Source organism: Hippopotamus amphibius, chromosome 11 (genome assembly GCF_030028045.1).
Source record: "Hippopotamus amphibius kiboko isolate mHipAmp2 chromosome 11, mHipAmp2.hap2, whole genome shotgun sequence".
Lineage (NCBI taxonomy): Eukaryota > Metazoa > Chordata > Mammalia > Artiodactyla > Hippopotamidae > Hippopotamus > Hippopotamus amphibius.
Genome location: NC_080196.1, coordinates 51,810,468 through 51,836,913, shown reverse-complemented (window position 1 = coordinate 51,836,913; position 26,446 = coordinate 51,810,468). Strand labels below are relative to the sequence as shown.

General features: G+C 36.3%; 1 protein-coding gene across 2 annotated transcripts in view; it reads left to right on the top strand.

The window, feature by feature from the left end:
* Positions 1-26,446, top strand: part of ZCWPW2 (zinc finger CW-type and PWWP domain containing 2) — a 150,755-nt gene that overhangs the window by 50,547 nt on the left and 73,762 nt on the right. Inside the window, exons 2-3 of one of the 2 annotated variants that reach the window (XM_057698075.1) lie at positions 3,171-3,524; positions 10,226-10,385. In XM_057698075.1, the coding sequence (XP_057554058.1) occupies positions 3,184-3,524; positions 10,226-10,385 (501 nt within the window). In that variant the 5' untranslated portion in view covers positions 3,171-3,183. The remainder of the gene's footprint in view (positions 1-3,170; positions 3,525-10,225; positions 10,386-26,446) is intronic. The other variant, XM_057698074.1, reaches the window with a different exon arrangement.

Below are 26,446 nucleotides of genomic sequence, written 5' to 3'. Positions count from 1 at the left end.
TTTAATGATGGCCATTCTGACCAGTGTAAGGTGATACCTCATTGTAGTTTTGATTTGCATTTCTCTAGTAATTTGTGCTGTTGAGCATCTTTTCATGTGTTTGTTGGCCATGTGTATATCTTCTTTGGATAAATGTCTCTTTAGGTCTTCTGCCCATTTTTTGGTTGGGTTGTTTGTTTTAGCTGCTTGTATATTTTAGAGATTAATCCTTTGTCAGTTGATTTGTTTGCAAATATTTTCTCCTGTTTTGAGGGTCTTCTTTCCCTCTTGTTTATGGTTTCCTTTGCTGTGAAAATGCTTTTAGGTTTAATTAGGTCCCATTTGTTTATTTTTGTTTTTATTTTCATTACTCTAGGAGGTGGGTCAAAAAAGATCTTGCTGCAGTTTATGTCAAAGAGCTGTCTACCTGTGTTTTCCGCTAAGAGTTTTATACTGTCTGGCCTTACATTCAATTAATCCATTTTGAGTTTATTTTTGTGTATGGTGTTAGGGAGTGTTCTGATTTCATTCTTTTACATGTAGCGGTCCAGTTTTCCCAGCACCACTTACTGAAGAGGCTGTCTTTTCTCCATTGTGTATTCTTGCCTCCTTTGTCATAGCTTAGGTGGCCATAGGTGTTTGGGTTTGTCTCTGGCCTTTCTATCCTGTTCCATTGGTCTATATTTCTGTTTTTGTGCCTGTACCATACTGTCTTGATTACTGTAGTTTGTAGTATAGTCTGAAGTCAGGGAGCCTGATTCCTCCAGCTCCGTTTTTCTTTCTCCAGATTGCTTTGGCTATTTGGGATCTTTTGTGTTTCCATGCAAATTGTAAAATTTTCTGTTCTAGTTCTGTGAAAAATGACGTTGGCAATTTGATAGGGTTTGCATTGAATCTGTAGATTGCTTTGGGTAGTATAGTCATTTTCACAATATTGATTCTTCTAATCCAAGAACATGGTGTATCTCTCCATCTGTTTGTGTTGTGTTTGATTTCTTTCATCAATATCTTATACTGCATACGGGTCTTTTTCCTCCTTAGGTAGTTTTATTCCTAGGTGTTTTATTCTTTTTGTTGCAATGGTGAATGGGATTATTTCCTTAATTTCTCTTTCTGATCTTTCATTGTTAGTGTATAGGAATGCAAGAGATTTCTGTATACTAATTTTGTATCCTGTGACTTTACCAAATTCATTGATTAGCTGTAGTAGTTTTTTGGTGGCATCTTTAGGATTTTCTATGTATAGTATATAGTATCATGTCATCTGCAAACAGTGACAGTTTTACTTCTTTTCCAGTTTGGATTTGTGTTATTTCTTTTTCTTCTCTGATTGCTGTGGCTAGGACTTCCAAGGCTATGTGAATAATAGTGGCGAGAATGGACACCCTTGTCTTGTTTCTAATCTTAGAGGAAATGCTTTCAGGTTTTCACCATTGAGAATAATGTTTGCTGTGGGTTTCTCATGTATGGCCTTTATTATGTTGAGGTAGGTTCCCTCTGTGCCCACTTTCTGGAGAGTTTTTATTGTAAACGGGTATTGAATTTTGTCAAAAGCTTTTTCTGCATCTTCTACATGAGTTGATCATATGGTTTTTTCCTTTCAATTTGTTAATTTGGTGTATCACATTGATTGATTTGTGTATATTGAAGAATCCTTATATCCCTGTGATAAATCCTACTTGATCATGGTGTATGATCCTTTTAATGTGTTGTTTAATTTGTTTTGCTAGTATTTTGTTGAGGATTTTTGCAGCTATATTCATCAATGATATTGGCCTGTAATTTTGTTTTTTGTGTGTGATATCTTTGTCAGGTTTTGGTATCAGGGCAATGGTGGCCTCATAGAATGAGTTTGGTAGTGTTCCTCCTTCTGCAGTTTTTTGGAAGATTTTGAGAAAGATAGGTGTTAGCTCTTCTCTAAATGTTTGTTAGAATTTGCCTGTGAAGCCTATGAAGCCATCTGGTCCTGGACTTTTGTTTGTTGGAAGATTTTTAATCACAGTTTCAATTTCATTACTTCTGATTGGTCTGTTACGTTTTCTATTTATTCGTGGTTCAGCCTTGGAAGGTTGTACTCTTCTAAGAATTAGTCCATTTCTTCCAGGTTGTCCATTTTATTGGCATATAGTTGCTTGTAGGATCTCTTATGATCCTTTGTATTTCTGCAGTGTCAGTTGTAGCTTCTCCATTTTCATTTCTAGTTTTATTGATTTGAGTCCTCTCCCTTTTTTTCTTGATGAGTCTGGCTAAAGGTTTATCAATTTTGTTTATCTTCTCAAAGAATTAGCTTTTAGTTTTATTGATCTTTGCTATTGTTTTCTTCGTTAGGTTAGTCTTTTTTAAGTTTATTTTCTTTGGATATATTCACATGAATGTGATTAATAGGTCAAAAATTGTATACTATGGCTATTGAAATATATTGGCAAATTTTTTTCTAAAGCAATTTATAGTGGCCATGGAAAGGTATATGATTATAAATACGTTTATAAATATGTAATTAACTCATGGATTAAGAGCTTCTTTAAATGGTACTTATACTTGGATAGTGGTGTTCTACTAATTTAATATGGTATATGTAAGCCTTTTAAAAAACAGGTTTTGTATTGCAAAATAAGTTGATAATAGTTTTACTTGTATTTTAGCTATATTAATTATTTTTTATTATACACATAACTATTATTTTGAAGCTAGAAAATAGGAGCTTCCTCATATAATTCTAACATTTTATATGTTTAAAATTTTCATGATTTAAAAGCTCTGAGAAATTTTTTTTCAAATCACTTGAATTAATAATGGATAAAAGGCAAAGCTATATAAGCAAAAGAATCAATTTTTTAAAAATAAATTTCAGATTTTCACATGGTGAAATATTTTGTCCCCTTTGGTTTTCCTCAGAATTTGAAAAAGGGATCAAGTCATACTATAGCCACCATATACCTAAGAGGCAGTACAGCCTAGTGGATAAAATCACAAAATTAGGGAAAAAACTGCCTGCATTTAAATCCCAGCTCTGTCACATACTAGCTCTGGAACCTTAAACAAATTACTTTTCTTAGCTTTCCTTTTCTCTCTAAAATTGGGCATGCTAAGGTTGCTGGGCATGCTAAGCTACTTCTCTCATTTTGGCTTGAGCTTTCTCTCCTTATAACCTCAAATCCTTATTCTTTAATTTCCTCTTATTTATTTTCTAGATTAAATGCATTTATGGAAAAAGGAAAATTGGATAGTAAGATAATAGCAGAATATTGTAATATGGCAATGGATTCCTCAGTGGAAGACAACATGTATGTAAACAAAGTGTGGGTTCAGTGTGAAAATGAGAGTTGTTTGAAATGGAGATTGTTATCAAGTGAGGATGCAGCCAGAGTTGATCACAGTGAACCGTGGTACTGCTTCATGAACACTGACTCAAGGTACAATAAATGCTCTGTTTCTGAAGAAGACTTTCCTGAAGAGTCTCAGCTTCGTCAGAGTGGATTTAAGATCGTCTATTCACAACTCCCTCTTGGAAGCCTGGTTTTGGTAAAATTACAGAATTGGCCGAGGTAAGATTTTTGTTGTTGTTTTATAATAAACTATTGCGGTATAGTCTTGCTAAGTTTATTAACTTTTGAAACTTTTCAAAGCATCAACTTCCTCTCTATTGTTGTCTAACTTCTTATTTATTGTTTTCTGATCTCATTGTTATTCTTTCCCTCACTTCTTTGGGTTTAATTCTTCTTTTTCTAGTTCCTTAAATTGGAAACTTAGGTGATTCATATCTGTTTTCCTCCTTATATGGGCAATTAAAGCTATAAATTTCTTTTTACTACTGCAGTTATATCCCACAAATTTTTATATGTTGTGTTTTATTACTATTCAGTTTTTCTTCTTTGAAATGAGTTATTAGAAGTGTGTTTTTAAATTACAAAATACCCAGGATTTTTAAAATATCATTGTTAATGACGCCTAATTTAGACCTATTTTAGTCTGTTTCATTGAATCTTAATTTATGGCACAGAATGACCTATCTTGAAAAAAATTTATATTCTGCAATTGTTGCCTAGATGCCCAAAAGATTTTTTTCTTTTTCTTTAGATCTCTGTATGTTTACTATTGTATAGCTCAATTTTTTCTGTTCTGAGTTTATTTCCCAAGTATGCAGTGTACATTTTCAGTATACAATTTCAAGTCTTTTTATTTCAATTACATTTTTAAAAAATTATAAGCAATTTATTCTGTTGCATTGCTTTGATTTTATTTTGGGACTTCTGTAGTACTGATGGTGACTCTTCTTTGGTTAGCTTTGGTGTTACTTTTTTCTTCAACTGTTCTCATCTTTTCACTTTTTTAATTTAAATATTTTTCCTTTTCTATCTTTTATTTTTCTGAAGGAGTAACAACTTGAGCTTATTTTTTCTTGTGTTCCTTCCAGTTTAGTCTTTATTGAAAACTTTAAATTTCTTTCATGAGTTTTATCCCCTCTTTTTTCAGATCTTCCTTTTCTCCCATCATCTTGTTTTCATTTATATTCAGCTATTCTCCATGAGAAATATCAGGCGTTTGTTTTCATAAGGAGACTATGATGGGCTTATCTAAGACACACACACACAGAACACATATGAGAGGCCTTCAGGTTAATACCTAAATTTGTGCTCTTGCCCTGTCACTTACTGTTATGAGCTGAATTGTGTTCCCCCAAAGGTCATATGTTAAAGCTCTAACCTTAGAATGTGACTGTATTTGAAGTAAGGGCCTTTGAAGAGGTGGTTAAGTTAAAATAGGCCATTAGAGTGAGCGCTAATCCAGTCTGATTGGTGGTGTTATAAGAAGAGAACATTTGGACACACAGAGAGACACCAGGGATGTATGTACACAGAGTAAAGACCATGAAAAGACACAGTAACAGGGCAGCCATCTGCTGGCCAGGGAGAGGCCTCAAGAGAAACCGGACCTGCTGATACCTTGATCTTGGACTTCTAGCCTTTGAAACTGTGAGAAAATAAATTTCTGTTGTTTAAGCCACCCAGTCTGTGGTATTTTCCTATGGCAACCTTAGCAAACCAATACACTTATGGAAATCTCTCTGAGATATGTACCTTTTGTTACTGAGAGTTTTTCTAGGGGTCAAATGTGAAATGTTGTAAAAAAAAAAAAAATATATATATATATATATATATAAATTGACTTCTGTGTAATAATTAGGATGGACATGAAGAGGAACTAGATGGCTTTGTAAGAACAAATATTTTAAAAGGCATGAATACGAACACTCATTTTTGAAGTTACTTATGAAGATATTTGTAGTCTCATGTCATTTCTCATATCTCTAACATTTTGAAAACAGAGTGTTTGTATTTTCTAATGGGAATTCTGAAGGTTCAATAACTCTAATTCAAGAAATGGATTTGAATCTTGACACTATATCTAAAATATTATGTTAGAAATTTGATTAGGATTTTCTTTTACAGTTTTGTGGTTGTAACTGAGGGTTAGGATTTGAAATACAAGTTAAGCATGGTTTACTCCAGTCACTGAATTATCTCTCATCTGTTATTAGGACCTTCAAACTGCTGCAAAATACAGCTGTAACTACCTTCTTGCTGTTTGGAAAGAGTAGAATGCATTTGGCTATGTAGTCACATATGCTCCTCTTTATAAACTAAGTACAAATGAGCACAGACTTAAAATACAGACTAAGAAACTCAGATCTGTAGCTATATTGCTTACTCAGTACCACAAATACATAGAAAGATGATAACAGGATAAATTGCAGTAGTAGAAAATAAAGCTGAATTAGCCTACTAAAAACAACCAAACATCAGTTCTTAATTAAGAAATGTTACAGACACTGGGAAGACCAGTCACCTGGCTACAGAGACACCTAGCAGTGTAGCATTATTAACCTGTGGCCTTACACCTAGCTCTGAAGGCTCAAAAACTCAGTCTTATCAACATCTCAGAGTTATTCTTTCTCAAAAGAGTTCACGCTCTCCAATAAAGCTAAAAAGGTATAGACTGATACCGAGTCAAGAAATGCCTGCTTAATCTTTATATAATAAAAACAAATAATAGTTAAGAGAATATCATTTTCTTTGTCTATGGTCAAACTCCATGGGAAATTGAATTATAAAGTTATATTTATCACCGCATTGTAAGATGGCACACAATCATAAAAATACTTATGCAGCCTCTTGCCTTTGATCATGCCTATGTAAACTTGAGGATGGAGCTGTCTGCATTACTAGGAAGAGAAAAACTATGTCTATAATGTTTGTCTTGATTTTTAAAAAATTGATCAAATACATTGTATTCATCTAGAAAGAGCAAAGAAATTAAAAGTAAAAAATAACAGTGCATATCTCACTTAGCATAGGAAAATACAGTATCAGGCAGAAATTAGGCCTATTTACACAGACATTTTACAAAGATTTCTCACGAATATGAAAATTCACTGATAGAAAATATATTTGCATTCTACATACTGTAGTCTGAATAGTTTAGTAATCAAATATGCCTTTAAGTTAACAAATCAATCCAGTGATACTTTTTAGATATAGTATATATATTTACAAATTGAGATTTCTACTAGATCCTTTCAGTATTATAAAATACTATTTGATTACTTCTTATTTGCATACTTTTCCCTATGGATTTATATGTATGTATATGGATGAGAAATTTCCTCTTCCCATTGGTCCCTGTAGTTAGGTACAGCGAAGAAATTTCTTGGCAAGTATGACATTAAGTTAATGATGATTCTACCTCATCCATTTTGTTTCCTACAGATTAAGAAGGAGGCCCAAGTAAAATTTGCTGCCTTCTTAAACACCCAGACCACAGTTTGAAAATAAAAGTTATATATTTCTCTCATTGGGTATAAATACATGGCAGGAGATATCATGCTTAAGCTTTAATTTCTATTGTAGGCAATTGCTATCTCATTAAAGATCATTTCTACTGGATAAGGCATGTATAAGACATCAGTTTCTTTGTGATGTGTTTTCACTTCCCTTGATTTCTTGTCCTGCCAAAATTTCCCATTTCCTCCTTCAAGTGGATTTCAACACCTGATGTCTATTTGACCTTGTTGTGTTTGTATGTTTTATCTTCCACCTCCCACAGGTTCTGAGATTGACCATACACTTTCCTTATAATTCTGATACCCTTCCATTGGGTGGCCTATTCTTACTGTCCCTCTCCACCGTTAAACCCCCAAAGAACACTTCAGAATTTCTCCTTAGTATTAAAGTGAAAAATCATGAGGTAGAAATGCACAGTGCACTATCATCATTGACAGTTTTGGAACTCAAATTGAGGTCAGAATGAGGGCAAAAAATGGACATCAACTTCTTTCTTCAATTACAGCAAGTCAGAGATGGTGATGATGATGGACATAGCAGCTGGAGAGACGTAATCACGTTTTCGATATCTGTTGCCTCTGCTCAGCATTTCCTGAAGTTTGGTACATTCTGTTTTAGCTGAGATGTACAGAGTAGGAGTCAGACAATTCCTCTGCACCACCTAAAAGTGCCCCAGTTATTTGGACTTTGATAATACTTTTCATAGTTCATCTTTAAATCAGTATGCAATATTTTCTGTAATAAAATATGTTTTAAATAATGAGCAGAAGCTTTGTTCTTTTTTTGGCATCTAATTCTTTTTAGGAGTCCTCTCTTTTTATTTATATTTTATTGAGTAATAATTTAAATTGAATACTCTAGGACCCAATAGGTCTCACTTAAAAAATAATTGTATCAGAATTTGTGTCAGAAAAGTAGCAGGTCGTCTTACCCATAATAAGTGCAAAATATTTCTTTCTTTCGTGTGTAAAATATCAGAAATCCATTTTGTGAGACTGTTTCACACTGAATGGAGTAGGTGCTGCTTATAATTTGGTTTTGGGTTGGCAGTAATCCTTTTTAAAATTGCCATGAGGTGCAAATGACCTAGTATTAAACATGAGCCCCTTACATTTTATAAAGAGGTTAAACAAATATAATGTAACAGTCACAGTTTGGTTGCTTTTAAAATAGCTATTGGTCATGTTGAAGGACCCACATGTTCCTCAACTTCTAAGTTGGGGGTTTCCATTGCGGCTACCACTCATTCTTAATCATTATTCTGCCTGTTGAAGTCTCCTTCTTTTCAGTGGGTTCCTTCAGAAATGTAGATTTCCAATATAGGTTTAAAAGGTAGACTGCACTCAAGTTTAACTTTTAAGCACAGCCCAGTTAGAGTCTCCAAATAGCAATAAGATACCGTGATGTGAGCCTGATTAACGCCCAGATGGTCCTCTTCATTTAGGTCTTGAACTTTCACTTGACTTTCCATTATCATTTCCAATTCTTCCCAAATATTAGGCTTCTTTGAGTTCCAGATGTCTGACTCAATTTTTAATTATCTAGCCCTTATTTTCTCACAATTCTGGGGGCTAAAAGTCTGGGGTCAGGGTGTCAGTAGTGTTGATTTCTTCTGAGGCCTCTCCTTGGCTTATAGGTGGGTCTCTCTCTTATTGTGTCTTCTCATGGTCTTCCCTCTGTGCATGACTGGGTCCTAATCTTCTCTTTTTATGAGGAAACTAGTCATGTTGTATTAGGGCCCGCCTTTTATTTACTTCCTTAAAGACCCTCTCTCCAAATACAGTCACGTTCTACATCACTGGGGGTCAGGGCTTTGACATATGAATGTGGGATGGTGGGATTACATAATTCAGTCATAATGATGGTACTTTACAATATTTTAATTTGCCAGAAACCAAAAATGTGTAAAGCACATATTCATTTGAACTTTGAAACAGCACAGTGAGGAACCAGAGTCACAGTGAGACCTGGTTACCTGCTTGAGGCCTCCTGTCTGGTAGAAGGCAGAACTAGAGCATGGGCCTTCTTTTTTTTTTTTATTTTTTTTATTTTTTTATTTTTTATTTTTTTTTGGGGGGGTACACCAGGTTCAATCATCTGTTTTTATACACATATCCCCATATTCCCTCCCTTCCTTGACTCCCCCCCCTCGAGTCCCCCCAACCCTCCCCGCCCCAGTCCTCTAAGGTATCTTCCATCCTCGAGTTGGGCTCATCACAAAGTCTGGAAACCACAAATGTTGGAGAGGGTGTGGAGAAAAGGGAACTCTCCTGCACTGTTGGTGGGACTGTAAGTTGGTACAGCCACTATGGAAAACAATTTGGAGGTTCCTTAAAAAACTACAAATAGAATTACCATATGATGCAGTAATCCCACTCCTGGGCATATACCCAAAGAAAACCATAATCCCAAAAGAAACTTGTACCATAATGTTTATTGCAGCACTATTTACAATAGCCGGGACATGGAAGCAACCTAAATGCCCATCAACAAATGAGCATGGGCCTTCTAATTTGAAACCCACTACCTTTTTCGCTCTGCAATACTGCAAACTGAAGTAGAACTTGATAACTGTACAGATTTTTGAATGCTTGGGTGTATTAGATATGCATATTTTGAATCTCAATATGTAAAATTCAGTCAGATTTCTACTGTACATTCCCCTGAAGATTTATTTTTAGTAAAGAATAAACCTTATTTGCAGTACTAAGGATTTTTAGCCATTTGGTCACTGCCAGTGGAGCAGATGTGGTGGGGGAGGGATAACACAGAACTGCTGACTCTGTTTCTACTTTTCTCACAGTCGTTATAGTATCCAGTGTCAGCACAGACCAAGCCATCAGTCCCCTTTGGCAGCCCTGGTTCATGAATGGCTAGCTCTCTCCTACCCTGTCAGGACCCTTGTCCGTGGGTTAACATTTTAGTAATTAATCATTCTGATTGGTGGGAGTTGATTCAAGCCTGCCATGAATCTGATGGCTCTTTCTTCTCTTATCTTTCCTGTTAGCAGTGCCTAAATGTCTCTTATAGACCCTGAAAATCATTCTTTTGTCTTATGATTCTTTCTCCTTACATCTTATGGATATCTTGAGTATATAACTGTTTCAAAGCTTTATATATCTGCAGAGATACAACTGATTACTTGCATCAATTGAACATCCTACTTTTAAAAGATACAAGTATGAATATGTTTAAAATTTGTAAAAAAGCTATGAATGAATTGGGAGATTGGGATACCAAACTGTACACTCTAAATACATGCAGTTTATTGTATGTTAGCTGTATCTCAATAAAAGTTCTTAAAAAAAATTCAAGGGAGAAAGTTTGACAGGTGATTGTGACAGATGCATTAATGTCTGTCTTTTTTAAAGCATCAAAATAATAAAAATATTTTCTTTTGAAAGTTGGCCAGGGATACTTTGCCCTGATCCATTTAAAGGGAAATATGTGACTTATGACCTGGATGGAGATGTTGAACAATATCACATAGAATTCCTGGGTGACCCCCGATCGAGATCATGGATAAATGCAGAGTTTGTTGGACATTATAGCATCACATTAAAGGTAGGTACAATAACAGCAAAACTTTGTTCCTCTTGCATTTGCTTTTAATTATGACCGTTTTGTCTCAGATCCTAAAAGATATATAATTTTTTTACTTTTATCTTTATATAAACCAAATAGTATGTACTGTTTGTTTAAACTCAAATATTTGTATTTTTAAAGCAGCTTTTTCAAAGGAAGTATGGATATAAAAATAGCCATGAGGTAGTTTTAAATTTTATTTCTCTAGTGGCAATGTAGTATAAATCAGCTGAGGACTCCCCGTAATTGTCTTTTGAAACAGCTTTAAGATGATCATTTGGTAATATTTTAATTCTCCTGAGAAGACTCTAAGTTATAGCCCTCTCTCACAGGGAAGATTAATTATGGAATGCAACCAGATTTTTCAAATTTCAAACAGAATATTATACTAACTCTTTCAGTATTTTGTGATTCTTTTTAAACTTTAAATCACACACTACAATTAATGAATAGACAGTTCTCAAGTTGATGAGAGTAAATGAATTGGACCTATTTTCATGGGTTTAGTTTAATTGTTATAAATTAACTCAATTATCTGTATCTATATTCTAATATTGAAACTTTTCATCTGCAAACCATGCTTTCATTAGAAATCTGATTAAAAAGTAGATGTCAGAAATGTGAGTGCCTTTGACTCAATTTGGATGGTTCCTATTTTAAAATAAGAAGTATATATATATATATATATATATATATATATATATATATATCCAAACATACATAATATATGTACATTTGAAGCATGACGTTTAGTCCACAGTGTAAGTAAATCTGTGGAAATTTGAGGTACTTGCAGATGGCCTTTTACTGTATCTCTGGCATAAACAGTATCTTTGTTTCATTCAGCTTGAAAGCAGCTGGAAGGGAAGGCTGTTTCAGTAGAGACATTTAAGTATGGAATAACAGTAACATCACATACATTCATTTCATGGTAATTGTGAGCTGGTCATGTTAAGTATGAGGCACCTTCTCTGCTCTGACATTTCAGACATGTCCCTGGGCATTTCTGCTGGCAACCATAGAATATAGGAGGGAGTGTTCTTACTTCTGTGCCCCTCCCTATAAGGAGCAGGGCATTCTTAAGAAATTATATTTAAACATAAGTAAAAAATCAAAGGTATTTTTTAATTAATTAATTTATTTATTTATTTAATTTATTTATTGGCTGTGTTGGGTCTTTGTTGCTGCACACGGGCTTTCTCTGGTTGCTGCGATCAGGGGCTACTCTTCATTGTGGTGTGTAGGCTCCTCATTGTAGTGGCTTCTCTTGTTGCAGAGCATAGGCCCTAGGTGCGTGGGCTTCAACAGTTGTGGCACATGGGCTCAGCAGTTGTGGCTCACAGGCTCTAGAGCACAGGCTCAATAGTTGTGGCGCACGGGCTTATTTGCTCCACGGCATGTGGAATCTTCCCAGGGCAGGGCTTGAACCCGTGTCCCCTGCATTGGCAGGCGGATTCTTTACCACCATGCCACCTAGGAAGTCCTCAAAGTGTATTTTGAGATTTTCTGAACTAATGTTACTCTCAGGATTTGAGTTCTATCAGGATAAATTTGAATAGTCTGATTCCAGTGAGCATACCATTAATCCCTGACACAAGGGAAAAAATCTGATGCAAAACAAAACTAAACTCAAGAATCAGGAGACATAATGTTTTAACCTTCTGAAAGCATTAAAACAAACAAATTCTTGCAAAGACCATTAAGCAGGCTTCTACAGCAAGAATGAGAACAGAGAAAAATAAAGCATTTATTTCACCTCTTCTGTCCCCTACTCCCCCAGCTGGCTGGGTACTCTGGGTGAACAACTCACTGGATACCCACAGGCTCTGAGTCAGGCTCTCTCCTCTACTGTCATTCACAGTACCTACCTACAGGCTCATGTCGCTTACTCTCTTCTTGTTTGTATCTTCTCCTTCACTTCCTCTCTTGGAGCTAATATAATAGGAGTGACTTCTTCTGTGGGTCTCTTCATTCAAAGCTGATATTTTAGTTCCCCTTTACCTCAGATTCAGCTGGCACATGCCCACAGCTGTCCTGTTGTGCTCCAATTCCCTACTTCTGGTTATCTAAGGATCTCCACTTGCCAGGAAGGAAACTCACAAATGATTGAAGCCTCATTGCCCCAATGAGAAGTCAAGAAACAGAAAGCAAAGAGGTCAACTCAGGAAATACTGACAACCAAGATAGAAGAATGGTCAAAAATGATACATGTGAGAAATTGTCTGAAGATGAATAATATCAAACTATGTCCCTTGGAGATGGAGATAATATTCACTCCAATGTATAGTTCAACTGCCTAGGTGTCCCAGGAATTTAATCTGTTGTGGTCCTCTCTGCTCTGGAGCTCCTACTTCCTCAAATACTGTCACTACACTGTACCAAGTTGATCCAGATATTAAATTCACACCCCTGCCCCCATAAAAAAAATATCACTTACACAAAAATAATGTGTATTAGACAATGCAGACCTTCTTAAAGATTTTTGTAGGAGAGATGGAGAATGGTTGTGCATTGCACCTGTCTTCTGAGCTCCTTTTCTAAAAGTAGATACAGAATGATAGGCATATATAGCTCTTACTGCTTAAGCTGACTACATCTTACTACATATATTATTTCAACATTACTTTCTCCTAATTTGTTTAAGCTTAGTTTAACAAATGATTAAATAATATTTCAGAGTTTTTACTGACTGTGGACTATATTTTGCAGTGTGTCCTTCATGGTAAGAGAGAAAGAAGCTCTTCTAGAAAGACATTACATGCATTTATGAGAAAATCAAATTTTTTTAGTTTTAGATTCTGAAAATGTTAACTCTTCTAATTCATGTTTGTCTAGTTTTTTCTTCTTTCTTTTATTCTTTTATAGTAGTCACTAAAAAGTTGATATGTTTATGGGACCAGTGACATTAATTTTATTGTTGAAAGCACAACAGAGCTATGTCACTGTGGATGAAAATGTATATGAATATACAGGTGATAAGCTTTTCCCCAATAAATAAAATTACTCATTGGTATATTGGGATATACTTTAGAAAAAAGTTGAAGGCAATATTTAGATTTTTGTATTTGTAATTTATATTAGTTTACTCATATATTTTGTTTTTCCTTTACTATAAAATCAGCTGTATAAAGATAGCTGAAATTCCCTTCCCCTTTTAAAGAAACCTTGATTTTCTTATGGTATATATTCAAAATACATGTCACTCTGGTAGTTACTCTCAGAAAATAGACATGAACATGTGCTAGATAACTATTTAAGAGTTGATGCACGGAATACAGTTCTTTCCCCAATTAGCACAAATGTTCTTTCTTTTATATTTAGTAGGTGCATGTCTGCAGAACCCATTATTTGCAAGTTTATTTTTTTGCTTGATAGACTACATGACTTAGTTAAGCATTTCTTAAGCCTGGTTTTGCATTAAACGGCTTTATAAAGCAAGAACAACAACAAAAATGACAACAACCAAAACACAGCAATGCCTGGGCTGTACTCTATTGGATCAATTAAATCAGAAGCTCTTGGAGTAGGGCCAGTCCTCCGTGTTTGTAAGTCCCTCAGATGAATCTATGTGCATCCCAGAGAGAGAGAACCACTGATTAAGTTTTCTCAACTTGAGGCATCAGAGTTTTGTTGGTTTATCTCTACTAGTGCAGTAATATAACTGTGGTCATGGCTCCCTGTTTCACAACACCTCTCTCCTACTTCCTTTGTTAGTCTTTTTTTTTTAATAAATTTATTCCTTTATTTATTGACTGCATTGGGTCTTCGTTGACCTCTTGCAGTGGCTTCTCTTGTGGAGCATGGACTCTAGGCACCAGGCCTCAGCAGTTGCGGCACATGGGCACAGTAGTTGCAGCTCAGAGGCTCTAGAGCATAGGCTTAGCAGCTGTGGTTCACGGGCCTAGCTGCTCTGCAGCATGTGGGATCATCCCGGACCAGGGATTGAACCCGTGTCCCCTGCACTTGCAGGTAAATTCCAAACCACTGCACCACCAGGGAAGTCTCCTTTGTTAGTCTTTACTCTGGTTTGCCTGGAGTTGTTGCTGACTGTCATAGGTTCACATGTCTAACAGAGAAGTAAGAGTTTCCCTGAATACAGCTTTAAAGTCATGCTTGTCATTCAACATTATACATAATTTATAAGTATTCCTGATAAAGCTGATGTATAATTTAAATGTAATATTTATAGTATGTTTTAATTGAATATCTATTTTATAGGTTACATAGTCATTATAATTTTTATTGGACATAAATTATGTACTCCAACCAATGATTGCTTGGCCTACACTTTCCTAGTTCTTTATACTGCAAAGAAAAACTTGTAAAAAAGCTTCTAAACTAAGTAGGCAGTTCACCCCTGATGCTAGGAGCTCCTGTGGTAAAATTTAGGGGTTTTTTGGTCAGTGATGTGAGTGGAGTTTTTGGCTGTGTATTTTAACAGTCCGCTCACTACTGTATGGAGGCTGTACCTATAGATGTGCAAGCATTTCTTTGGATACCAGATGTCATTTGGGTATTTACCCATTGTATTAAGGAGCTGCCTGTATTTTCCAGGGAGATGAAAAGGGAGCAACGCTGTATTGCTAAACTTCAGCTCTGCACCTCCTAGAATTCTGCTTCCTAATTGGGGTGGTCATTAATACTGTTCGCCAAAATGTTTCAGGCTTATGCCTTCCTCTTATAAAGTAGAGATGCACATTTGATACTCTTGTGGTGGGGTGAAGCCAATGAGATGTGAGTGAGTGATGTATATTCGCGCATATGACTGTGTCCAGTGCAGCATCCTCCAGAGTTCTCTCCTTCTCTGTGGCTCTGTGACTAATAATGTTTGAAATTTTGTTTTGCTACTCTCTCAGCCTGGATGCCTGGATCACTCTTAGCAAAGGCCCCCACTATCAACAAATAACAGATCTGCATTGTGAAGACGACATAGGCATTATATTAAGCCCCTAGGATTATTCTGATAGATACACCAATGACAGCACAGAGGATGTCACCGTTCTTTGTAACCTGTATTTTTAGAAGGACCATGCCTAAGTACTCTTCAAAATATGGCCAAATGACAGATCACATTACTCTTAACTTTTCCAGTGTGTAAATAGAAATAATACAACCTATTGTAATTTATCAAATAAGTTGATTTCTTTTATGTAGTGTAATAAACATATGAGTAGAAATTACCAGCATTGATAATACATTGAATATATATTTGGTCCAATAAATTTCTCCAGCAAAGGGCTCTGATTGTCAACATGCACTGCAGTGACTCCAATAACTAAACAAGCCCGTAGATAGCAGTCATGTAATTGAACTCCTGCTGCAGGCCAAGGATTTGGTAGATTCTTTTATGATAATATAATGCAATAATATGTAATATGTATATATAATATAATACATATAATATTTAAAGTCTCATAGCAAGCCCATGAAGATAGGCATCATCACTATTGACATATGAAAGAAACTGAGATTCAGGCTCCATGTGTAGCCCAAGGTCAATCAGCTGCTAAGTGATGGGGCGATGATTAGAATCAGGATGTCTGACCCCAAGGTCCAATTCTTTTCTGCTATACCTTGCCACTTTACATATGCGTAAGCAATGGTCCAATTTATTGTTGAATGTTTTTCTACATCTGCACCTATGAAATGAGGAACATTTTCACCATTTAATTCTAGTGTGCGTGTTGAACGATGGCAGTTTCTGATAGACTTGTTTTTTATTTGCTTCTTGATGTTCCTTTTTGGAGGACTAGCGACCAAGAAGAACTCTTGATGTTTTCAAATTACATTTGCAATAGTCGTTTGACATGTGTGTCTGGATTAACATTTATTTGAGCAAGTGTTTTGCTTCTAATATTTATTAGGATCCAAGTTCTAAGAATGTGGTCTTTAATAAGGATTAGCAAATTAGCTTATAACTAGATTATCAGGCAACATTTCACTCTTAGAGTAATGAAGTGAAACTGAAATACAAATCTATTGAGCCAGCTCTCAGTGGAAAACCACACTTCCCAAAAAAAAAGTGCACATATGTATATATGTGTGTGTGTTTGCACCATGTTCCTGCTGGCAAATAATCTGTATAGCTACCAAACTCTCAGTAAATTTTTATCATACCGATTCCATATTTGGTATAAAATTTGCTGTAATTTTGGTATCATTGGATTAAGATTTTTTGTTTGTTTGCTTGTTTGCTAAGCATCCTTTAGTTTTTGGCCTGGAGAAAGTTTAAGGAAGTTAGAACATGTTTTTATAACTGTGAACTAGTTGTGAATAATCTGCCAAGGAAACTTTTACAGTAACATATTAGGAAAATAATGAAGTTGTCATAGTGGTTAAAAAGGCACTGGGTGGGGTGAATTGGGAGATTGGGATTGCCATATGTATATTACTAATAGAAAAAAATATCAAATTGTACACTTTAAATACATGCAATTTATTGTATGTCAATTATATCTCAATAAAAGTTCTTTAAAAAAAAAAAAGGTAGACTCTAGAACCAGATTCTTTAGGTTTGAAGATTGGCTGTGCTACTTACTTGATGCTTCACCTGAGGAAAGTCACTTACCCTTTACAAATCGCACACACCTCATCCTTTTCTTTTTTTTAAAGAACATTTTTTAGTTTTTTATTTTTTATTGAAGTATATTTGATTTATTACATTGTTCTGTTAGTTTCAGGTGTATAGCACAGTGATTCAGTTAAATATGTATGTGTAATTGAATCATTTACATATGTATATGTAATACATGTATATGTAACTGAATGTTTTTCAGTTTCTTTTTCCTTATAGGTTATTACAAAATATTGAGTATAGTTCCCTCTGCTGTATAGTAAGTCCTTGTTGGTTATCTATTTTATACATAGTAGTGTGTATCTGTTACTCCCAAACTCCCAATTTAACCCTCCCCTCCTTTTCCCCTTTGATAACCATAAGTTTGTTTTCTATGTCTGTGAGTCTATTTCTGTTTTGTAAATAAGTTCACTTGTATCATATTTTAGATTCCACACATAAGTGATATCATATAATATTTGTCTTTGTCTGACTTACTTCACTCAGTATGCTAATCACTAGGTCCGTCCTTGTTGCTGCAAATGATATTATTTAATTTTTTTATGGCTTTTATTCCATATATACACCACATGTTCTAAAAGAACATATTTTATGTTATCTAATCACAGTAAGCAAACAAACCAAAAAATGATATGGGAACTCATACACTAAGATTTTTGGACACATAATCAGTCTTATCTCTAATCTCTCATTTCCTGTGACTCCTTATGCATTTGATCCACAACCCCTTTTACCTCCTCAAGGACTCCCGTGGTGTTCTTCACAACCCACAGGGGTAACATCCACAGTCGTTAGGAAGTTACATACTTCACTACATCCTCCTGGAGACTAGGAGCTCTTTTTTGCTAGTTCGATTTTGCTTTCATTGATTTCCCTTGATCTCATGCTCATTGATGGTCCATTAAAGTACATACTGATTTCAATTCTAAATTCTGTCTAGAGTACACTGGATGCTGTATGATACATTCTGATATCTGGCTCATTGCAATTTGTTGAGAAAGCAACAAATTTCTGCATGAGTGTAGCTCTATATGTAACACTAACAGACTGGTTTTATACGGAAATAGCATTGGTGTAATCAATTCCCAGCTCTTATTGTTTTGTCTCTCAAAATGTATTTATAAGCTATTTCCATGCTTAAAAGTGGATTCATAATGTCATGTCTCCTGTATCTGTTTTATTTGAAGGATGACGAAGAGCTTTCTTTTCCTCATTTTTACCTTCTAAGTTATACCTTTTTTATATTAACAATCACACCAAGAAGTGGATAAATTGTTAGAAAAGCACAATCTTCCAAGACTGAACCAGGAAGAAATAGAACATATGAACAGACCAATCACAAGTACGGAAATTGAGACTGTGATTAAAAATCTCCCAACAAACAAAAGCCCAGGGCCAGATGGATTCACAGGCGAATTCTATCAAACATTTAGAGAAGAAGGGCTAACACCTATCCTTCTCAAACTCTTCCAAAATATATCAGAAGTAGGAACACTCCCAAACTCATTCTACGAGGCCACCATCACCCTGATACCAAAACCAGGCAAAGATGTCACAAAAAAAGAAAATTACAGGCCAATATCACTGATGAATATAGACGCAAAAATCCTCAACAAAATACTAACTAACAGAATCCAACAGCACATTAAAAAGATCATACACCATGATCAAGTGGGGTTTATCCCTGGAATGCAAGGATTCTTCAATATATGCAAATCAATCAATGTGATACATCATATGAACAAATTGAAGGATAAAAACCATATGATAGTCTGAATAGATACAGAAAAAGCTTCTGACAAAATTCAGCATCCATTTATGATAAAAGCTCTCCAGAAAATGGGAATAGAAGGAAATTACCTCAACATAATAAAAGCCATATATGAGAAACCAAAAGCCAACATCATTCTCAATGGGGAAAAACTGAAAGCATTCTCTCTAAGAACAGGAACAAGACAAGGGTATCCACTCTCACCATTATTATTCAACATAGTTTTGGAAGTGTTAGCCACAGCAATCAGAGAAGAAAAAGAAATAAAAGGAATCCAAATTGGACAAGAAGAGGTAAAATTGTCACTCTTTGCAGATGACATGATATTATACATAGAAAACCCTAAAGATGCTACGAGAAAAGTGCTAACACTGATGAATTTAGGAAAGTAGCAGGATACAAAATTAATGCACAGAAATCTCTTGCATTCCTATACACTGACAACGAAAGAGCAGAAAGAGAAATTAAGGAAACACTCCCATTTACCATTGCAACAAAAAGGATAAAATACCTAGGAATAAACCTGCCTAAGGAGGCAAAAGACCTGTATGCAGAAAAGTATAAGACACTGATGAAAGAAATCAAAGATGGTACAAACAGATGGAGGGACATACCATGTTCTTGGATTGGAAGAATCAACATTGTGAAAATGACTATCCTACCCAAAGCAATTTACAGATTCAACACAATCCCTATCAAATTATCAACAGCATTTTTCACAGAACTAGAACAAGAAATCTTACGATTTGTATGGAAATGCGAAAGACCCCAAATAACCAAAGCAATCTTGAGAAGGAAAGATGCAGTTGGTGGAATCAGGCTTCCTGACTTCAAACTATACTACAAGGCCATAGTGATCAAGACAGTATGGTACTGGCACAAAAATAGAAAGGAAGATCAATGGAACAGAATAGAGAACCCAGAGGTAAACCCACACACATATGGGCACCTTATCTTTGACAAAGGAGGCACGAATATACAATGGAAAAAAGACAGCCTCTTCAATAAGTGGTGCTGGGAAAATTGGACAGCTACGTGTAAAAGAATGAAATTAGAACATTTCCTAACACCATACACAGAAATAAACTCAAAATGGATTAAAGACCTAAATGTAAGGCCAGACACTATAAAACTCCTAGAGGAAAACATAGGCAGAACACTCTATGACCTACATCAAAGAAAGATCCTTCCTCCTAGAAGAATGGAAATAAAATCAAGAATAAACAAATGGGACCTCATGAAACTTAAAAGCTTTTGCACAGCAAAAGAAACCATAAACAAGACAAGAAGGCAACCCTCAGAATGGGAGAAAATACTTGCCAATGAAGCAACAGACAAAGGATTAATCTCCAAAATATACAAGCAGCTCATGCAGCTTAATACCCAAAAAGCAAATAACCCAATCCACAAATGGGCAGAAGACTTAATAGACATTTTCCAAAGAAGACATACAGATGGCCAACAAACACATGAAAAGTTGCTCAACATCACTAATCATCAGAGAAATGCAAGTCCAAGCCACAATGAGGTATCACCTCACACCAGTCAGAATGGCCATTGTCAAAAAATCTAGGAACAACAAACGTTGGAGAGAGTGTGGAGAAAAGGAAACTCTCCCACACTGTCGGTGGGAATGTAACTTGGTACATCCACTATGGAAAATAGTTTGGAGGTTCCTTAAGAAACTAAAAATAGAACTACCATGATCCAGTAATCCCACTCCTGGGCATATACCCAGAGAAAACCATAATCCAAAAAGAAACATGTACCGTAATGTTCATTGCAGCACTATTTACAATAGCCAGGATATGGAAACAAGCTAAATGCCCACCAACACATGAACGGATAAAGAAGATGTGGCACATATATACAATGGGACATTACTCACCCATAAAAAAAATGAAATTGAGTTATTTGTAATGAGGTGGATAGACCTAGAGTGTGTCATACAGAGCAAAGTAAGCCAGAAAGAGAAAAACAAATACCATATGCTAACTCATATACATGAAATCTGAAGAAATGGTACTGATGAACCCAGTGACAGGGCCAGAATAAAGATTCAGATGCAGAGAATGGACTTGATGGCATGGGGTTCAGGGAGAGGGGGCTGAAGGGGAATCTGGGATGAAGTGAGAGAGTAGCACAGAGATATATACACTACCAACTGCAAAATAGCTAGCTAGTGGGAAGTTGCTGTATAACAAAGGGAGATCAACTCAATGATGGGTGATGCCTTAGAAGGCCAGGATAGAGAGAGAGTAGGAGGAAGTCATGGGAGGGAGGGGATATGAGGATATATGTATAAATACAGCTGATTGACCTTGGTGTACCTCAAAAACTGGTACAAGAGTGTAAAGCAATTATATTTCAATAAAGAGCTTAAAAAAAAATCACACCAAATCAGAAAACAATTCAATTAAATACAACACAAAACAAGGATTATCACAGAATAAATGCCTTTAAATCCATTTGCTTTTTAAGGACAAGAAATCTGATCAGTTGGAAAGCATTATAATATACAGCGGGTACAGAGAAATGATTTATTAATCTAAGTGAAATTTAATAACATGGGTTCATGATGTACCTGGTCCCAATATTGATGATATCTTATTATTCAAGGTACCCACAGTATGATCTGGTTACTGAATTGTGGCTCCAGTGTCAGGCTGTGTAGACCCACACACCTCATCTTAAAATGGAGATTGTGATGGTATATGCCTCATAGAGTATCTGCGGGGTTAACTGAGATTATACATGTAAAGCTCTTTAGCTCAGTGCTTGTCATATAGTAAGCTCATACTGTCATTGGAAGTGCAGGAGAAATATACGGTTAGTTACATTACTTACTTCCTCTTCCTGGAAACCCACATCTACAGGAGAGAGTACAAAAACATAGAAATACCAATAACAGTAAGGTGGAAAATAATTTCTTTTGATTAAGATTATATGTGCAAAATGACATGATTTTCATTTTTTTTAAGAACTTTTATTGAGGTGCAGTTAACAGACAATAAACAGCATATATTTAGAGAGTACAATTTGGTATCCCAATCTCCCAATTCATTCTCCCCCAACCCTCCCCGCTTTCCCCACTTGGTGTCCATATGTTTCTTCTCTACATCTGTGTCTATTTCTGCCTTGCATTTCCTCTTTTATACTTGTTAGCATTTGCCTTATGTATTGCGGTGCTCCTATATTGGGTGCATATAAATTTATAATTGTTATCTCCTCTTCTTCGATGGATCCCTTGATCTTTATGTAATGTCCTTTCCTGTCTCTTGTAACATTTTTTATTTTAAAGTTGATTTTATCTGACATGAGTATTGCTACTCCAGCTTTCTTTTCATTTCCATTTGCATGGAATATCTTTTTCCATCCCCTCACTTTCAGTCTGTATGTGTCCCTAGGTCTGAAGTGGGTCTCTTGTAGGCAGCATATATATGGGTCTTGTTTTTGTATCCATTCAGCCAGTCTGTGTCTCTTGGTTGGAGCATTTAATCCTTTTACATTTAAGGTGATTATTGACATGTGTGTTTCTATTACCATTTTCTTAATTGTTTTGTTTTTGTTTTTGCAGGTCCTTTTCTTCTCTTATGTTTCCTGCTTAGAGAAGTTCCTTTAGCATTTGTTGTAGGGCTGGTTTGGTGGTGCTGAATTCTCTTAGCTGTGGCTTGTCTGTAAAGCTTTTGATTTCTCCAACAAATCTGAATGAGATCCTTGCTGCACAGACTATTCCTGGTTTTAGGTTCTTCCCTGTCATCACTTTAAATATATCATGCCACTCCCTTCTGGCTTGCAGAGTTTCTGCTGAGAAATCAGCTGTTACCCTTATGGGAATTCCCTTGTATGTTATTTGTCGTTTTTCCCTTGTTGCTTTTAATAACTTTTCTCTGTCTTTCATTTTTGTCAGTTTGACTACAATGTGTCTTGGCGTGTTTCTCCTTGGGTTTATCCTGCCTGGGACTCTCTGCACTTCCTGGACTTGGGTAGCTATTTCCTTCCCCATGTTAGGGAAGTTTTCAACTATAATTTATTCCAATATTTTCTCAGGTCCTTTCTCTCTCTTGTCTCCTTCTGGGACCCCTATAAATGCAAATGTTGGTGTGTTTAACATTGTCCCAGAGGTCCTTAGGCTGTCTTTAGTTCTTTTCATTTTGTTTTCTTTATTCTTTTCTGTATCAGTGATTATCACCATTCTGTCTTCTACGTCACTTATTCACCCTTCTGCCTCAGTTAATCTGCTATTGGTTCCTTCCAGTGTATTTTTCATTTCAGTTTTTGTGTTGCATATCTCTGTTTGTTTGCTCTTTAATTCTTCTAGGTCTTTGGTAAACTTTTTGATCTTTGCATCCAGTCTTTTTTCAAGGTCCTGGACCATCTTCACCATCATTATTCTGAATTCTTTATCTGTAAGGGTGCCTGTCTCCTCTTCATTTAGTTGTTTTTCTGGGGTTTTATCCTGTCCCTTCATCTGGTACAAAGTCCCCTCCTTTTTCATTTTCCCTATCTTTCTGTGGCTGTGGTTTTCAGTTCCAGAAGAGAAAATACTGCTAATACTGCTTGATATGCTGTCTGCCCTCTTGTGAAGAAAGCTATCTAGGAGTCTAGTGCATGCTTCCTGATGGGAGGTACTGATGGTGGGTAGGGCTGGGTGGGTGGAGCTCAGTAAGACTTTAATCTGATTTGGTGGACAGAGCTCAGTAAAACTTTAACCTGCTTGTCTGCCAATGGGTGGGGCTGTGTTCACACCTTGTTGGTTGTTTGGCCTGAGGCTACCTAGCACTGAAGCTTACAGGTTCTCTGGTGGGGCTAATGGCGGACTCTGGGAGGGCTCACACCAATGAGCACTTACCAGAACCCCTGCTGCCAGTGCCCCTGTTTCCTCAGTGAGCTACAGCTGCCCCCCACCTCTTCATGCAACCCTCCAACACCAGCAGGTAGGTCTGGTTCCGTCTCCTATGGGGTCACTGCTCCTTCCCCCTGGGTCCTGGTGAGCACACTTTTTTTGTGTGCCCTCCAAGAGTGAAGTCTCTGTTTCCCCCGGTCTTGTGGAGGTCCTGCAATCAAATCCTGCTGGTTTTCAAAGTCTGATTCTCTGGGGATTCCTCCTCCTGTTGCTGGACTCCCAGGTTGGGAAGCCTGACGTGGGGCTCAGAACCCTCACTAAAGTGTGGACTTCTACAGTATAACTGTTCTCCAGTTTGTGAGTCACCCACCCAGCATTTATGGGATTTGATTTTAACGCGATTGCGCCCCTCCTACCATCTCATTTTGGCTTCTCCTTTGTCTCTGGATGTGGGGTGTCTTTTTTGGTGAGTTCCAGTGTCTTTCTGTCAATGATTGTTCAGCAGTTAGTTGTAATTCTGGTGCTCTTGCAAGAGGGAGTGAGCGCACGTCCTCCTACTCCACCATCTTGATCCTATCTCCGTGTTTTTTTTTAATCAGCCAATATGTTGTTCCCAGAAATTACAGGAAATAGTCATATTATTCTTTGATTTTTCAGTTTATGACTGAAAGTAGCCATTGCTGCAGTGCTTTTCTAGTTTAGTATAAACAGATCTTGTAAAAGTAGGAGATAGCTTAGAACCTTCTTAATGTGACTCCTTGGTGAATGAATAGTCCCAATATCAGCAATATTTCAAGAATACTTTAGATTTTTTTGATGGAATTTGGAAGGAGACTAGGAAATATTATCTTTCAAGTTCTTTGCATCTGAATGAAACCAATTTTTTCCATATCTCTATTCTGTCTTTTCGATTCACTTACATTTATGTATGCTGACTTTGCTGCTCCAAATAAATTCTTGAATTCACCTCTGTCATCTCTCGACTTCATTTGTTATGAATTTAGATATCTGTGAACTTGTACTGAAGTTATAAGTCCAAATCCAAATGATATGACCATCTTTACTTAGTTGATACAGGAAGGAACATGTGGCTACCTTTGAATGCATGAAAAATGTATGTATGTATCTAGCATTAGCTAGATTTCTCATATTGACTACAGAGCATGGAAGTTTCCAAACAGAAACTTACAAGAGCAGATGCAGAACATTCCATTTTTTAGCAAAACATCAAAGGTAGTCACATGGGGGCAGGGGTGTGAACTTAATATCTGGATCAACCTGGTACAGTGTAGTGACAGTATTTGAGGAAGTAGGAGCTTCAGAGCAGAGAGGACCACAACAGATTAAATTCCTGGGACATCTAGGCAGTTGAACTGTACATTGGAGTGAATATTATCTCCATCTCCAAGGGACATAGTTTGATATTGTTCATCTTTGTCTTCATTGTCTTTAAGCGAAAATGCAAGGCTCACTAAATTGCCTTCAGGGTCATATCCATTAGAGTAAGCCTGCCTTATAATGAGTCTTCTCTGTTGAGGTTCTTAAATTAGTAGACAATTGCAGAGTAACTTTTTGGTACATTCTTCCATTAGGGAATGGTGAAGTCCAAAACTCTGAACCATACGACTGAAACTCTACAACTGATATGTTAACTTCTCTTTTCTTTAATTTCCCCACTTTTAAAGAAAGTGTCTTGTAACCAGTTATTAGGAACAGTCTGTGATTCAGGCAAAATCCTAAACAATGAACTGACTTTGAAGATAAGAATTACCACTCCCTCACCATTTTGTTCAGCTCACAGAATATGGACTGATTGTGTCACATATTTAACCATCCTCTTCTCCTGGCTCTCCCACGTGCTTGTATGATTCTGTCTTTAAACAGAATCTGAGCATCTGTGTGTAATAAATACATTTGTTTTCCCAGAAACACATATTCCCTAAAAAAACAAGCAAAGGTAGAGTAGAAAATAGCAGCCAAACATGTTAACTGTCTCTTAGGCTCAGGTCTTGATATCCATTCATACTATTGCTTACAATCCTTTAAGCCAATCCTGACTTTTTTAAGGCTCAAAGCAAATGAGCACATGGCTGATTTAAACCCATTCTCCCACTTTTACTTAACATCCTCAGCTGGAGCAGGCAGCATGGCTAGGGCTGTGGGAGACAGCAGCCCTGGAGGTAAGCATGAGCCTTAAGAATTATCTATTAACCCAGTGCTCACTTGCTTCCTGTGCTTTATTTCATCAATATGTTACTAATACTTCACTATCATTTTACATAGCAGTAAAATAATTTCTTGCTACAGACTTAATGACTTTCAGTTTCGCAAAATAAAAATTCTACAGCTTGAAATCAAAATACATAAAATACTTTAAACTGTATACAGTTTAAAAAATAAAATTTTAAACTGTGCACAGTTTTAAAAATAAATAAAATTAAGGTTTTAATTTTTTTAACTGTGATAAAATATATGTAACATAAAATTTACCATTTTAACCATATATCCAGTAGTGATTTAAGTTTTTAACTGCTGATTAATAATCCTAGAAAAAATTTTCTTAAGCAATATAACTATGACCTGATGTAGAAAATGCTGGATGGAGACTTCCCTGGTGGTCCAGTGGTAAAGAATCCATCTTCCATTGCAGGGGGTGCATGTTCAATCCCTGGTCGAGGAACTAAGACCCCACATACATGGGGCAGCTAAGCCCGCATGCCACAACAGTTGAGCCTTTGCACCTCAACTAGAGAGCCCGCGTGTCGCCAGCTATAGAGCCCACGCACTCTGGAGCCCATGCGCACAACTAGGGACAAGACTACATGCCACAGTGAAGAGCCTGCGGGCCG